This window comes from Triturus cristatus, chromosome 7 (genome assembly GCF_964204655.1).
Source record: "Triturus cristatus chromosome 7, aTriCri1.1, whole genome shotgun sequence".
In the NCBI taxonomy this organism is placed as follows: domain Eukaryota; kingdom Metazoa; phylum Chordata; class Amphibia; order Caudata; family Salamandridae; genus Triturus; species Triturus cristatus.
Genome location: NC_140590.1, coordinates 1,823,661,297 through 1,823,678,632, shown reverse-complemented (window position 1 = coordinate 1,823,678,632; position 17,336 = coordinate 1,823,661,297). Strand labels below are relative to the sequence as shown.

The 17,336-nt window shown below is 49.3% G+C and overlaps 1 protein-coding gene across 27 annotated transcripts in view; it reads left to right on the top strand.

The window, feature by feature from the left end:
- The window catches only part of LOC146813293 (uncharacterized), a 455,769-nt gene that overhangs the window by 222,176 nt on the left and 216,257 nt on the right, over positions 1-17,336 (top strand). For 22 of the 27 annotated variants that reach the window (XM_085620134.1, XM_085620133.1, XM_085620117.1 and 19 more), the window contains one exon: positions 4,544-4,627. The exons of the other annotated variants lie outside the window; for them this stretch is intronic. In XM_085620134.1, the coding sequence (XP_085476260.1) occupies positions 4,544-4,627 (84 nt within the window). The remainder of the gene's footprint in view (positions 1-4,543; positions 4,628-17,336) is intronic. 27 annotated transcript variants of the gene reach the window in all.

Below are 17,336 nucleotides of genomic sequence, written 5' to 3'. Positions count from 1 at the left end.
GTTTTCTTGCTTGTGGGGATAGGTAGTGAACTATTCTACGGAGGATTTTTAGAACTCCCCAACAGGTAGCTACAGTTCTATTTATCTGGAGGTTCATGGCCAACTCTGTGTCAAAGATGACCCCCAGATTCTTTGCCGACTGTGAGGGGGTTGGACAGGTCCCCAATGATGGCGGCCACCATTCATTCTACCATGTGAGATAATTCACAGTGTGATAGGAGCATTTCCTGTTGTAGTTTTAAAAACAATCCTGCTTCAGCATTTTCTTTTTGAAAATAACAAAGAAAACAGTTTGATGGATTGCTCTGTCAATTTTACGGAGCCATGCTCCAAACTTGAAAAAGCATTGAAAGATTCCTGCCAATGCATTAGAAATTACTTGGCGGTCATTGCTAAATTTGGCGGGCAAAGTAGTCTTCGTCTGGTGGATGTTAAATCCTCTGCTAGACCAGCGGCCATTAATCTATCCCAAAATTATAAATTGGGCCCAAAGTCTCTAATGAAAAGTTTGTGAATACTAAAATGGTTTGCAAACCCTTTGCTAATTTGTGAAGGTCATTGTACTATCGATTTTACCTTGTTATCATTCAATCTGATTGCATTTGTACTGATGACTTAGCCTAAAAATCCATCTGAATTACATGAATGTGTAATATTTCTAATTTTGCAAAGAAACAATTTATTTCTAATATCTCAACTAGCACTTCCACATGATCCACGCGTTCCTGCATGGACTTGGAATAAATAAGGATATCGTTTATAAAGATGATACAGAAGACGTCTAAATAGCCTCTTAGAGATCCAATTTCTTGAATATGAATGTTCTCTTAATTTGATCCAGAAGTACTGGTATCAAAAGCAATGAGTAACGATTTTTGACTGTTACTCTGTTTATTGCTCTGTAATCAATACAAACTTGCAGTTCTTCTCTATTCTTGGGTACAAAGAAAAGAGGATAGTAAAAGGATGACTGAGAGGGCCAGATGTAGCCAGTGGCTACGTTCTGCTTAAGATAGGTCTTTAGATGTGGGTTTTAGGTTGGCTCACCAGGGTATATCCGACTTTAGGGTATCGTGCCCTGGTAATAAATCTATGTTGCAGTCGTAATTGCGTTGTTGGAGAAGTTCACTGATCTTTCACTTAACATAAACACCCTGATAATCTGGATAACATTCTGGTAGGGTTACAACACAACACACCTGAGTATGTTCACTTACGTGAGTCATTTTGGTGGACCTTCAGTTTCATTAGACAAAGCAATATCAGGGAAGCAATTTTTGTTACAGACGTTTGTTTGTAACGACCTATGAGCATATGGCCCAATATAGCAACATTTTATGGATTGTTAATAATGGTGTCCCTCAGCTGAGTTTGAATTGTGGTGCATCAATAAGGTCAAATCAGATGTGTTTGAGAAATTTCATACCTACTTTTATAAGCATGTTTTCAGTATGGTAGTGCAGAGATCTTGACATTAGGGCAAAGCCATCACTGCCTTAACAGGCTCAGGAATATCTTTCTTAATACAGAGAATTTATGGTTTTCAGGCCTATTCTTCATCTATAAAGTGTCCTGTGACTCCAGAATCCAATAAGGCAGGAACCTTCACTTGTCTGACAGTAGTTAAAATATAGACAGCTATAATAGTCAAACGTGCCACAGAGCTCTGGAGGGTATTTGCCAAATAGGCTGAAGATGCAGAAAGCAATAATCTTGGACAGGGGACTTATGATGAGTCTGAGAGAAGTTGTTTTCTGACTCTGGTCCATCATTGGGCCTGCTCGTTATCACTATAGCCTGATTCTTCATTGTTGGTTTAATTTCTGCTCCCTTACCTCTTGCGCTACAATCCCTAATAAAGTGACTGCAATGACTACAATACATGCAGAGCTTAAGCTTCCTTCTCTTTTCCCTCTTTTCAAGTGACAGAGGTCCTCTCATACTGTTCATTTGCATAGATCCTACTACGTTTGATTTATTTGCATCATCAGTTAGATGTTTGCTAGGTCAAACAATAATATTACACTTACAGTTTCTTCTCTTAGAATCAATGATCTGGTTCTGCAGTCAGTTCTATCAATTCTTCTCAAAAACATCATAAAGGTTTCTACCTGAGCCACAGCATGTTTTTTTCTCCTCTGAGACCTTGATAAAAGAAGGATGCTCGCTTTTCAACTGGCCACAATATGTCTGCTGAAGTTGGGTACGTGCGTTAGTAGGTCTTGAGATCCTTTTCTCAGAGTCAGTAACTCTTTATTCAGAGACAAGGAATGAGTTTTCCTATCAAATAACCTTTACATTTCACATCAAAAAATTCTTGAATATGTACAAGATTAGATCATTCTTTTCGATGAAGGGTATTGACCAGCTACCATCTGTTAAGACTCTGGCACTAATCTGTGATCTTTATCTGGGAGGAGCGACGCACACATGCCAAGAGATTTATCTGTCTTCACGACCTCCCTGGACCAGCCTAGCATAACTACACATTAGCCGTTACAAGGAATGTAGGGAAAAGTGGGTAAGAAAACAAGGAGAAGAAAGAAGAGCGAAGAGTGCTAAGTCCTGCTATTCCTAAGTGGAGAATGAGGTATTGTCTCCTTTGGGACTTGCGAGTGCTTGTTGTCACTGCAATTTATAAAAATACGTTAACACCTGAGCACCTGTGGAGTGAGTCCCACAGCCACCTATTCTTGACCAACTATTCCTATTTGTTGACCTAACTTCCAATCCCCCCCTTTACTGCATTAATTTCTGTGTCGATGTTGGATCAGGTACTCAGTTTGTTCTGAAAGAGATCACAAAACAATTAAGAACTTGCACTACTCTCCCTTAAAAGCCAAATTAGATGTTCCCCTTTTCCTCACACTGCGATCCCAGACACTCGTTCTCTCTTTGAGGGTTTTTTAACTACAATCCTTAGTGTTATGTCACATTTTAAGTTTCAGGCAGTTCCTGGACAGCTTGCACACTGAACTATAACATCACACGGTACTGTGACCCTGCTTGCAGTGGAATACTTGTGTTCTACAACTGTTCTGTAGTTTGCTAGTTTCCTCTATGGCTCACTTGACTTTTAATCCTTATCCATGTCTTTTCGTTCTACAGGGCTCCAGGATTCTCTGATCCCTTTGGAGCAATTTGACAGTAAATTAAAATCATCAAATGAGCATGCAAATAGGCGTCTGCGCCGTACATTCTGCAAGTGGCTACAAGTTCCTATTGTAGTGCATTAAGGGATTTAGGGGGCCCTCACCTAGATGTCTGCTGTGTCTGCTGACTGCATGGTTCCTTCCCAAAGGAGAGAAAAGAAAGCTTGTCTTGGTTTGCTTGTTGGGAAACGTGGCTCTTTTGCATTGGAAATCTAATTTTCTTTGGTTGATAAAGATTGTGAATTCCTTGTGGGCAGCTACATTTATTTGTGGTGGCTGAACCACGTGAATCGGAAATAAGAGTTACACAAGAGAGTGTGCAGATTAGAATTAGGCAGCTGCCCCCCAAGTAGGGTAGAAGAGTGTCCTGAATTTGGTGAAGGGGGAGTTTAGTTCCCTGCCCCAGGAAGCAGAGGAGGTTGGTTCCAGGGTTTTAGGGTAACTCCTCCACCAGATTTTGCCTTTCCCTTTTGTGACAACCCTGCTACTTCTGTATGCACAGTACCCACACATTTTCTCAATTCTTGGCTCTCCTGTCTGGAGGCTTGGTCCTCTTATTGCAAGGCTGTAGTTGTTTCTAAAATAGTGGTTAAAACCCTGTTGGTGTTCATTACTCAGGTTAGTCGTAACTAGGTTTTGGCTATCTGTCAGGTTCCTATTAAGACAGGTTTCAACTATTAGAGGTAATGGATGCACTAACCTGTCGTCCACTGACCCAGTAGGAGCAATGAACAAAAATATTGTCACCTCTGCCCAGCTGCTTTATCTAGGATGGATGCTCGTGGACTCTATATCCCAAAAGAACACAGAGGGTTTGGGGGAAGAAATGGGGCCGTGTGTGACTTGTGCAATAGAGCACTGTCTCAACTCTGTCCATCTTTGGTGGGCCTCTGGCTCTATGCCAGGTAACCATCGGAAGAGCCCTCTCTTCCAGTTTGATCTTTCTCAGTTGTCTGCAACAAAAAGTGGCATTGCCAGAACAGCCCCACAGACTCTAAAATGCAACAGCTGTTCAAATCTAATAGGACTACTTCAATATTCTCATTGAGCTCACCTTTTAAATAGTTTTCTCATTGATTCAAGGATACCTCAATGTCCCTTTGAATTGAGGGTTCTGAGTTTGTGAATTATTAAGATTTTCGAACCTTTTTCCACACAAGTTCGCTGCTCTATACTCCGGCTTTCTCTCACACTGTCTTTATCTTAAAAACAGAGCAGCTCTAGGGCCGAAGTCACAACTGAATGTCTTGGATCCTTCTACCAAACTGAGCATTAAGTTCTCAATTTCTACAATGTAGTTGGCAAATGCTTGCTTGTTTTAGTCTTGGGCTATTTCTCGTGCATGCCTTAAAATAAGAATCCTTACATGTTTTAAAAAAATTATATTTCAGATTGCAGCCAATCCAGAGACGTTGATGAGGGAAGCAGGAATCGATCAGGAAGCTTCCAACAGAAGCAGACAGAATTAGAATCAGGTAGGTGCATATCGACGTTGGGCAGGCAACACTTTTCTTCACAAACACTGATTGCCAAACAACCGTGTTCGAATTAACATCTTGTCCTCAAGATGGGTGCCAAGATTTCCTGGATGATCTAGAATGTTCTGGAATGTTTCAGACTGTTTCAGGTCACCTGGAGTGTGCAGCTTTTTCCACATTCCTTCCAGCATGCATCATGGAGTCAAATGTGGCTCAAGTAGCACAGTTTGTAACAAGTCAACGTTCTCATATTGATCATATCATAAACATAGTGATCTGAAAGAAACACGTTAGTTAGATTCCTCACCTTAGAATATCCCCAGGCGTCAGACTGGATCCGGAAGATTTTTCGTCAGCAATACCCCTTGCGCGTCGCTAGGCGTCGTCTGCGGCTCCGCGTCCGTCGTCGGCGTCGTGCGCCGGAATGACGTAGTCGGAGTACTTAGACGCCGCCCTCGCGCGCTGACGTTAGTTCTTCTTTTTTCCGCGCCAGTAAGCGCAGATCCGGGAGAGCTACCCCTTTAGTCACTTTTTGACTAACTTTTTCGATCCTTTTTGATCATTGTTCGACCCCGGTGCCAGTAGGATGCCTGGTTTTAAAGCCTGTGCTGGCTGTAACCGCCTGATGTCGGTTACGGACCATCACCGCCGGTGCCTTTACTGCTTGGGCCTCGACCACGACGCGGAGTGGTGTACGGACTGCAAGGCCCTGACCTCGAAGGCCTGACGGGAGCGGTCCCGTAAGCTTCTCGAGATTCGCCACTCGGCTCCGCGCGCCTCTCGATCCCGGTCCAGGAGGAGGTCCAAGGATCGATCGCGGAGCCGCAGCCGACGTCACCATCGGTCGTCGGGATCCAAGTCTTCGGGTAAGTCGAAGCATTCCAAGAAGTCCAAGAGGCGACACCGCTCTTCGGACTCCCCTCGCCGGTCGCGCGACTCGGCTGAGGGTCAGGGTGGTTCCACCCCCGCGGCTCCGGCGGAGCCGCAGGCGCCACGCAAGTCCCGGCGTCGACACCGGTACCACCCCCGACGCCGACGCCGACTCCGCTCGACGTCGAGCCCCAGTTCAGTCCCGCTCCGGGCCCGGCGCCGCTACAGCGTCGATGGACGCCGCGTTCGGCGCCGCTAGAGACACCTTATGTCTACCGCCCGGCTTCGTACCTTCCTCCTGTATACCAGGAATCGAATGATGGGGACAACTGGGAGGGATCCGAGGATCCTATGGCCGTTCAGGCTCAGCTGTCCCAGGACTGGGCAGATGAACTGGGGGAGGCCAGTGGTCTGGATACCTCTCCAGACACTGGATTCATCTCTCCTCCGACTGTGGCTTCGGAGGAGGGTGCTGCTTTCTCTGTGGTGCTGCGCAAGGCGGCCGCAGCCCTTGGGCTCGAGCTACCTGCCGTGGCTGTGAGGACTAACGTCCTCACTGAGGTGCTTCAGTCTGCAGCAAGCTCCACTGAGCCTCTGCTGCAATTCAATGAGGCCCTCATTGACGTTCTGCAGGGCACCTGGTCCAAGCCCTCCACAGTTCCTCCTGTGGACAGGAACGTCGCCAGGCGCCACCGCCCTGCTCCGGGCGACCCCAGTTTTCTGTCCCAACACCCTACCCCCGAGAGCCTGGTTATCCAGGCCTCTACCTCCCAATCCTCCTTCCCGACCGCTCCGCCGGACCGGGATTCCAAGAGACTGGAACAGTTTGGCAAGAAGCTGTTCTCTTCCCTTAGAGTGGGCCTGCGGTCTTTGAACACCGCCTGTCTCTTGGACCGTTATTCCCACTCTCTGTGGGATGCGGTGGAGGACGTGCTGCCCCTGTGTCCGGAGGAGGTCCAGACACGACTTACCCAGGCTCTGGCCGATGGGAGGGATGCAGCACGGCACGCTATCCGATGTGGGCTTGACACTACGGACTCGCTGGGTAGGGCAATTTCTACCACAGTGGCGCTTAGACGTCACGCCTGGCTGCGGTCCACGTCATTTTCGGGCGATGTTCAGAGCACTCTCATGGACATGCCCTTTGATGGCACTCGCCTTTTTGGCGAGAAAGCGGACAGTGCGCTGAATCGCTTTAAGGACTCCCGGGCTACGGCCAAGTCCTTGGGCCTCTCAGCCCCGCGATCGCAAACTTCCGCCTTTCGCCCCTTTCGTGGCCAAGGAAGGGGTGCCTCCTCACGTGCGCCTAGCCACCAGCCGCAGAACCAACCTGCGCGCGGTCGCGGACGTGGTTTCCGCCGAGGCGGTTCTGGAGGACGACGCGGTCAGCCCACATCCACCCCGGCAGCATCCGCCTCAAAGCCTTCCTAGTCTGAGCTTTCAGGCCCATTCCACGCCAGTGGGCGGCAGAGTTCGCCATCACCTGCTCCACTGGCGGTCCATCACATCGGACAGGTGGGTGCTGCAAATCGTCCGAAGGGGCTACTCCCTCCCCTTCGAGATGACCCCTCCAGCCATGCCACCGCAGCACCACCGTATCTCGGGGGATCATTTGAATCTTCTCCACGAGGACGTTTCGGCCCTCTTGGCCAAGGGGGCCGTCGAGCGCGTTCCGAGCCCAGAAGTAGGTCGTGGTTGTTATTCCCACTACTTTCTGGTGCCCAAGAAGGGCAAAGGGGGCCTGCGCCCTATCTTGGACCTCCGGAACGTCAATGCCTTCCTCCGGAAGGAAAGGTTCAAAATGTTAACGTTGGCTCAGGTTCTAGCTGCCCTAGACCCTGGAGACTGGATGGTAGCGTTGGACTTGCAGGACGCATATTTCCACATCCCCGTCCTGCCGGCCCACCGGCGTTACCTGCGGTTCACGGTGGGCCAAGAGCACTTTCAGTTTACCGTGCTCCCCTTCGGCCTCACCAGTGCCCCTCGGGTGTTCACGAAAGTGATGGCGCTGGTCGCAGCTCATCTGCGCAGATCAGGGGTTCCAGTCTTCCCCTATCTCGACGACTGGTTGTTGAAGGCGGGCTCGCCACAGACAGTCGTCTCCCACCTCCAGACTACGGCGGATCTCCTGCATTTGCTGGGATTTTCCATCAACGTGCCGAAGTCACACTTGAGTCCATCTCAGACGCTCCTCTTCATCGGAGCAGTTCTCGATTCGGCGCAGTTCCGGGTCTATCCACCGGAACAGCGGGTCCAGGATATTCAGGCCCTGATTCCCATCTTTCGGCCTCTATCCTGGGTTTTGGTCAGGCTAGTGTTGCGGCTTCTGGGGCTGATGGCCTCCTGCATCCTACTAGTGCATCACGCCAGGCGGCGCATGCGGGCTCTGCAGTGGGACCTGAAGTTTCAGTGGGCCCAGCATCACGGCAACCTGTCCGACCATGTCTTGATCTCGGAGGGCACTGCACCGCAGTTGCAGTGGTGGCTCACGGACCGCGATTGGGTCATGGGCAGAACCCTCTCCCTTCCCCAACCGGAGCATGTCGTAGTGACGGATGCGTCCCTCCTGGGATGGGGTGGCCATATGGGAGAGGCGGAGATCAGAGGCCTCTGGTCTCCGGCGGAGTCTCGTCTCCACATCAACCTGTTGGAGTTGAGAGCGATCCGGCTTGCACTGAAAGCCTTCCTTCCCTCTGTCAGGGGCAGTGTCGTGCAGGTGTTCACGGACAACACCACCGCCATGTGGTATTGCAACAAACAGGGCGGGGTGGGGTCGTGGACCCTTTGTCAGGAGGCTCTGCGCCTCTGGACGTGGCTGGAACACCAGGGCGTCACCCTAGTGGTTCAACATCTGGCGGGCTCTCTGAATGCCAGAGCAGACGAACTCAGCCGCCGGTGCATGATGGATCATGAATGGCGTCTGAACTCCGAAGTGGCGCAAGGTCTCTTTCAGCAGTGGGGAGAGCCTTGGTTAGATCTATTCGCCACCGAAGAGAACGTGCAATGTCAGCAGTTCTGCGCGTTGGAATTTCCAAGGCGGCATTCGCTCGGCGACGCTTTTCGTCACGAGTGGAGTTGCGGTCTGTTGTACGCCTTTCCGCCTATACCACTTCTGCCCAGAGTGCTGAAGAAGATCAGGCACGACCGGGCCCAAGTCATCTTGGTGGCTCCGGATTGAGCACGAAGGTACTGGTATCCCGAGCTACTCAGTATGTTGACCGATCCTCCGATACGTCTGCCCCTTCGGGAGGATCTTCTGTCGCAGCAGCAGGGGACGGTCCTCCACCCGAACCTGTCCAGCCTCCACCTCCATGCGTGGAGATTGAGCGGCGGCAGTTGATGCCATTTGACTTGCCTCCTGAAGTCTGTGATATCATTCTGGCAGCCAGGCGTCCCTCCACAAAGACGGTATACGCCTGCCGGTGGAACAAATTTGTGGCATGGTGCACAGCAAAGGCTGTGGATCCCCTTTCCGCCCCTCTTTCTGAGGTTCTACTGTTTCTTCTTTCTTTGGCCCGGCAGGGCTCTGCCCTGGGCACCCTGAAAGGTTATCTTGCTGCCATCTCTGCCTTCTTGCGGCTTCCTGATCAGCCTTCTCTTTTCAGGTCCCCTGTAGTTACACGCTTTCTAAAAGGCATTACTCACACGTTCCCTCCTGTCCCGTTTGTAATGCCTCAGTGGGACTTGAATCTTGTCTTGACATTCCTGATGTGCGCTCCCTTCGAGCCTCTTCACAATTGTCCTCTTCGTCTTCTGACTCTTAAGACTGCTTTTCTGGTAGCCATCACCTCGGCTAGACGGGTGAGTGAGCTCCAGGCTTTATCTTCAAAGCCTCCTTTTCTGTCTGTTCATCCGGACAAGGTTGTCCTTCGGCCTCGTCCCTCCTTTCTTCCGAAAGTGGTGACTCCATTTCATCTTGGGCAGTCTGTCACCTTGCCCACCTTCTTTCCGCCTCCGCATCCTTCCAAAGAGGAAGAGAGGCTCCACCGTCTGGACCCAAAACGTGCGCTCTCCTTTTATTTGGACCGCACAAAGCAGTTCCGGGTGGACGACCAACTTTTCGTTGGATACGTGGGTGCTAAGAAGGGGAAAGCGGTGCACAAACGGACCATCTCTCGGTGGGTCGTTTTGTGCATCAAAATTTGTTACTCCTTGGCAAAAAAGGACCCTCCTGTTGGGCTGCGCGCCCATTCCACTCGGGCCACAGCGGCTACTACTTCTTTGGGACGGGGTGTCCCTTTGCAGGACATCTGTCAGGCGGCGACGTGGGCTTCGCTACACACGTTTGCCAGGCATTATTGCCTTGACAGCCAAGTCCGGAGGGATGGCTTCTTTGGCCGTTCTGTCCTCCAGGACTTTCTGGTGTGATCTTGGTTCGCAGACCCACCACCGGGGATGGTATTGCTTAGGTATCTATTCTAAGGTGAGGAATCTAACTAACGTGTTTCTTTCAGATGAACAAGTTACTTACCTTCGGTAACGATGTATCTGTAAGAAACATTAGTTAGTTAGATTCCTCACCGACCCACCCATCCTCCCCGTTCTGCGAACTGACATCTAGGGTTAAGGTTATCCTTTTCAGGCCCCTAGATTTTATTTTTGGCACCAGTGTCGGTCTTTGCATGGCTCTGCGTTCCTGGCGCGGAAAGCTATGTACAAGAACTGACGTCAGCGCGCGAGGGCGGCGTCTAAGTACTCCGACGACGTCATTCCGGCGCACGACGCCGACGACGGACGCGGAGCCGCAGACGACGCCTAGCGATGCGCAAGGGGTATTGCTGACGAAAAATCTTCCGGATCTAGTCTGACGCCTGGGGATATTCTAAGGTGAGGAATCTAACTAACTAATGTTTCTTACAGATACATCGTTACCGAAGGTAAGTAACTTGTTCTTCGAGGCATATGAGCTGCAGATTACTCACTGTGCATAGATCGCCATCTGGTGTTGGGCCTGGATGTTGCAGTTGTTTTTCTCTTGGAAAGTCTTTGGAAGTCACGAGGTATGTGACTCCTCCTTTCGATCGTATTGCGCATGGGCTTCTGCTCCATCTTCAGATTGTTTTTTTCCACCTTCGGGCTCGGATGTGTTCTTCGCGCTCCAGTTCGGAACCGTTCCAGATTTCCTGTTCGGCGCGCAATCCTCCCCCCTTCGACGGTATTGTCTCCATCGCGTTCTCCAACACTCAACGCGACTCTCAATAATCTAAGTCTTCGATTCCGGTTGTCGACGAAGGCCTTCGGGCCTACCTGAGCTCCGGTCCTGGCTGATGGAAAGGACTCCATTTGAGAAGTGTCCTCGATGTGGGTCGAAGTTTCCCCACACCCATCTCCATGAGGTGTGCAACCTCTGCCTCTCCCCAGAACACGAGGAAAGGGACTGTCCAGTTTGCGCCTCCTTGCGATCGAAGAAGACGATCCGGGACCGACGAGCAAGGAGAACAATGGCACACTCGTCGACTTCTATCCCCGACGACATCTTCGAAGAAGGCATTGATGTCCCGGAACAACAGCACACCGAAGAGGGCCTTGTCAGCACCTCCGAAGCTGACAACTCCGACGTCGAGGACATTACTCCGGCACAGAGGGGCGTGAGTACAACCGTCAACCCCGGCCCAAAACCCCCCTCCACCCCATTGAAAAAGGCTTCGGTCACACCTCGCCTTCGGGCCTAGGTATGCACCAAAAGACTGCTTCCCATACCTCACTTTCGAGCCCGGTTAAGAAGCCCATCAAGCCTTCAGGCACGAGCCAGCCTACCCTCGGTGCCGAAAAAAACCTCATCGGCACCGACACTGAAAATGAAAACGCCTCTTTCCTCGTCCGCGGCGAGCTTGACACCGAAGCTCTCGGCGCCGAAGACTGGCACCGGCTCCTCGGCACCTATACCACCCTCAGAGCCGAGCAACAAGCCAAAAAGCCTCGACTCCCAAACCTCGAAGCCGAAAGCCACCTCGGAACCGAGGAAGTCAAAAGACACTGTTAAATCCCACGGTTCAAAACCAAGAACCAGTGCCGAATCGACGCCGAAAAAACCCACGGCTCCGACACCATCGGCACGGAAGGATCTGCCCCTTACAGACGAACTGTTTTGACCCGATCCTTACCAAAAAACCCTTGTAAAAGATCCAAAGACTGGTCATTTGTCACTTAGCACCAGAAAAAGACCAATGGACAAGCCTGCACCAGCTCCACCACCAAAAAGGAGAGACTTTGCCACCTCCCCTTTGAGGATTACTTCACCTCCTCCTTCACCTCCTCCTCCTCCTCCTGCTTCTCCTCCCCCACCTCATCATTCTCCTACACCATCTCCAGATGAGGATGATGATGATGACATCTACGACACAGGAGATGGGGCGGACAACCAACCAACAGGAGACCCTAATCCTACAGGCTCCCCAGACCCATGGGACGACTATAACATCTCAGACATCCCTAACGTCCCGCAGGACGAGCTTTACCCTTCTAGACCCTCCCCCCCAGAGGACACCATGGGTTTTAACCAACTACTCCATAGGGCTGCCCGCTACCACGGGGTTGATCTCCACACAGACCCCGTAGAGGAGGACTTCCTCTTAAATACATTCGACACTGCACACAGGTCTACCTCAATCCTGCCAATGCTTAAGGGAGTTATTAAGCACGCACCAGAGGTTTTTAAAGACCCAGTTAGGGTCAGGGTCATTAACCCACGTATTGAGAAAAAATATAAAGCCGCCCCAACAGACCCACCCTATATTAAAGGCCCCGCACCACTAGACTCCCTGGTAGTCTCAAATGCGAGGAAACGAGCCAATTCCCAGGCATCAGGTGAGGCACCACCGCCAGATAAGGAGTCTAAACTCCTAGACGCCTCTGGTAAACGGACAGCGTCCCAGGCGGCCAACATCTGGCGTATCGCTAACACCCAAGTGCTCCTAGCCAGATATGACAGGGCACATTATGATGAGCTGGAGACAATCATGCAATACCTCCCTGATAAATATAAACATAAGGCCAACGAATTGATTCAAGAGGGCAAAAACATTACAAACACTTCCATTTGTTGTGCCCTCGATGCAGCTGACACCGCCTCCAGGGCAATTAATACCAGGACCTTTCTGCGTAGGCATGCTTGGCTACGCATCTCGGGTTTCAAACCTGAGGTTCAAAGTTCCATCCTCAACCACCCCTTTGATGAGAAACATCTGTTTGGTCCTAATTCGATATAGGCCTCAAAAAAATGAAGAAGGACACAGACACGTCAAAATCTATGAGAGCCTTGCAGTCGCAAGCTCCCAGGCACTCCATTCGCCGTTCCCCCTTTAGAAGCAACACCAGAGGCTACTCCTCCGACAGCGCCTCCACTTCATACAAAACCCCTACCCAATCCACCTTCACTAGGGGTTATCAAAGAGGCAGTTACAGAGGTAACAATAACAAAGTCAGAGGCAAAACTAACACCTCCCGCTCTGCTTCTACCCCCACCCAGTGACTTCCCTCCACTTCCCCCAGACTATTCCACTCCAGTCGGGGGCAGACTTCACAATTTCCTTCCTGTCTGGGCTACCATCCCCTCAGACAGGTGGGTACAACAAATAATCGAATCAGGCTACTGTCTAGAGCTAACATCTACCCCCCCCCCACCATTCCACCCAAACACGCCTAATGTCACAGGAACATTTGTCACTTCTAAAGCAGGATGTAATCTCCCTCTTACAAAAAGATGCAATAGAACTAGTTCCTGCCCACCAACAAAACAAGGGAGTTTACTCCCTATATTTTCTCATACCAAAAACGGACGGCTCTCTCAGGCCCATTCTGGACCTCAGACCCCTAAACCAATACATACACTCAGACCATTTTCACATGGATACACTCCAGCAGGTGCTTCCTCTGCTCTCCCAAAATGACTTCCTGAACACCATAGACCTCAAGGACGCCTATTTAAACATTTCCGTTCACACCGCTCACAGGAAGTTTCTCAGATTCGTAGTGGACGGTCACCACTACCAATTCAAAGTACTCCCCTTCGGAGTCACCACAGCCCCAAGAGTGTTTACCAAGTGCCTAGCAGTAGTGGCAGCACACCTGAGAAGACAACACATCCACGTCTTCCCATATCTAGACGACTGGCTTATAAAGGCCAGCTCATACAACCAGTGTGTACAACACACTAACGCCACGATCCAACTACTTCACGACCTGAGCTTCACAGTAAACTACACCAAATCCCATCTGCATCCCTCCCACATACAACAATACCTCGGTGCCACCATAGACACCTCAAAGGCGCTAGCCTACCCCAGCCCTGCCTGGATAGCAAGTATACAAGCTCTTCGCACCAAATTTCAACCTCAACACTAACTTCCAGCCCGAGTGTTAATGCAACTTATAGGGATGATGGCCTCTTGCGTATTCATGCAAGACTCCAGATGCGTCCTCTCCAAGAGTGCCTAGCACGCCAATGGAACCAGGCTCAAGGTCAGCTAACAGATCTGGTGTTGGTAGACGGTTGTGCCCATCACTCTCTGCAGTGGTGGACCACCAAAAACCTTTCCAAAGGGCGACCGTTCCTAGAGCCGGTTCCTCAAATAGTTCTAACAGCGGACGCATCGGTCTCCGGCTGGGGAGCGCATCTACTACATCACACCATGCAGGGCAGGTGGACACCTCAACAAAAGTTACTCCACATCAACCATCTTGGGTTACTGGCCATATTTCTAGCCCTGAAAGCCTTTCAAACACATGTCTCAGGCAAGGCTGTCTTAGTCCGCACAGACAACATCACAGCAATGTACTACATCCAAAAACAAGGCGGCACACACTCTCTGCAGCTCTCTCAGCTAGCAAAGACCATATGGAGGTGGGCCATACCTCAAACCATTTTTCCCCTAGCACAACGTGTCCCAGGAGTCCAAAACACCATTGCAGATCTGTTGAGCCGTCAAACTCAACAAATCCACGAGTAGGAAATTCATCCACAAGTTCAACCATGCTTTCAAACATGGGGGCAACCACAAATAGACCTCTTCGCCACCCACGAAAATGCCAAATGCCCAAGCTTCGCCGCCAGATATCCACACCCATTGTCCAAAGGCAATGCGATATGGATGAACTGGTCAGGCAAATTTGCGTACGCTTTTCCGTCTCTCCCACTCATTCCATTAGTGGTGCGCACACTACAGCAACACTCCCTAACTCTCATCTTAGTTGCTCCAACTTGGGCCAGACAACCGTGGTACACCACATTGCTGGAACTCTCCGTAGTTCCGCACCAAAAATTACACCTCTCTCCACATCTCTTAACCCAGAACCATGGAGAGATCAGACACCCGGACCCAGCTCAGCTCAACCTTGCGATCTGGCTCCTGAAATCCTAGAATGTGGCTACCTATATCTTCCCCCTGACTGTATGAACGTCATTAAAGAAGCTAGACGTCCTACCACTAGAGCTTGCTACGCAGCCAAGTGGAAACGATTCGTGATTTATTGTCACAGCAATAATATCAACCCCTTTGATGTGTCTGTCCAAAACATCATAGGCTACTTACTACACCTACAAAGATGCAACCTAGCCTACACGTCTATTAGACTACACCTTGCTGCCATAGCAGTGTATCTACAAAATAGACAGCATCTATCCCTCTTTAGAGTACCTGCCATAAAAGCCTCCATGGAAGGCCTCAAACGAATAATTCCCCCTAGAATGCCACCCTCACCAGTGTGGAACCTAAACATCATTCTCACAAGACTAATGAGGCCTCCATTCGAACCTCTACATAAATGCGAGCTTCAATTTTTAACATGGAAAACAGCTTTCCTTGTAGCCATTACTTCCCTCAGAAAGGTCAGTGAAATACAAGCACTCACCATTCAAGAACCTTTTCTGCAAATGCATCATAATAAGGTTGTTCTCCACACTAATCCAAAATTCCTTCCTAAAGCCATTCCTCCCTTTCACCTCAATCACTCTGTGGAACTGCCCGTATTCTTCTCGCAGCCACAAACCATTGCAGTAAGAGCTCTGCACGCCCTAGACGTCAAAAGAGCTTTACTCTATTACATCGAGAGAACACAACCTTTTCGCAAGACCAAGCAATTATTCGTGTCTTTCTCACCACCACACAAAGGCAACCCCATCTACAAATCTGGGATAGCTAGATGGATTGTTAAATGCATACAGATTTGCTACTACAAAGCAAAACAAACGCTATCTGTTCACCCTAAAGCCCACTTACACGTAAGATAGGGGCTTCCATGGCATTTTTAGGGAACATCCCATTAGATGATATCTGCTAAGCAGCTACATGGTCTACACCGCACACTTTCACTAAACACTATTGTGTAGATGTGCAAACTAAGCAACAAGCTAGTGTGGGCCAGGCTGTCCTTAAACCACTGTTTCAAACAACTGCAACAGATACTGGTGGTCGCCGCTATGAGGGGGTACTGCTACACAATCTATGCACAGTGTGTAATCTGCAGCTCATATGCCTCGAACGGAATATGCTACTTACCAGTATGCATCTGTTCTTGGCATGTAGAGCTGCGGATCTACACACGCCCACCCGCCTCCCCGGCTACCTTTATCTGTTCCAGTTTTATCTTATTTAGATACAGAACACATGAGCATCTTTCCTGTTTCTTACAAAGCTCCATCATTTCCCTGCTGGGGAAAAACAATCTGAGGATGGAGCCGAAGCCCATGCGCAATACTATCCAAAGGAGGAGTCACATACCTCGTGACTTCCTAAGACTTTCCAAGAGAAAAACAACTGCAACATCCGGGTCCAACACCAGATGGCGATATATGCACAGTGTGTAGATCTGCAGCTCTACGTGCCAAGAACAGATGCATACTGGTAAGTAGCATATTCCTTAAAGCCAACAGCTCAGATCCTGATGTTGCTGACATCCTGTCATTACTCTGTCACCTTCTCCATGCCAAGAACTTGGGAGTCCAGACTGTACCTATGGACACGGATGAGAATCTATGTTTGGGTAACTTTCTAGCTGCTATCAGGACTTTATTGGAGGCTGTAACAGTACGCCCCAATAATATCTGCCAGCTTGGCAGCGGTTTGTGTTTGTTTGGGTGTAACCTGTGAAATTTGAGAATTTGAGGGGCATGGGGAAGGTTTTCCACTGGTTCTGTGACCTCTCTTTGAACCGTACCCAATCCACTAAGTAAAATACTTGGCCTGGCTGTTGTTTGGAGCCTAACATCTGGTTGACTTTGTATTCCTGTTTTCATTCAATGTCTGTTGGGTCGGTTAGTGTAATCAATTGGGTCTCTGGATTGCAGACATTGAGCATAGATACATAGAACACTGGATCAACACAAAGACTAGAAAAGAGTTGTAATTTCATTGCGACTGGATTGATTATGTCGCACATAGTGAAAGGCCCTGAAAGTGGGCTTTATCTTACGATTTCCATGCAAGGTTAAATGTTTGGTTGCCAGCCAAGCTAGGTCTTCTGTTATATACTGTGTTCCTTACAGTGCTTTCTATCATGATATTTCTTTAGTTGCTTCCTGAGCTTTTTCCAAATTTCTCAAGTTATTTGCAGTGTTTTACTTAAGGTCTTCTGAAGGTAAAGGTGATGTTCGGGCAATTAAAAGGGAAGTGCTGTACGATAAAATCAGTTTATACACTAGAAGGTGGAACAATCCAGGGTTGAGTATTCTGTATTGTTGTGCACAAAATCTGCCATCCACATGTTTCCTGACCAATCTTCTTCTTGCTGCAGAGCTAAACTACAGAAATATTGCCCCAATGTTTGACTTAAACGTTTGGTCATTTAGTCTGTTTCTGGGTGATAGCTTGTAGATAAGCATCGATCTTAAGATTTTTGC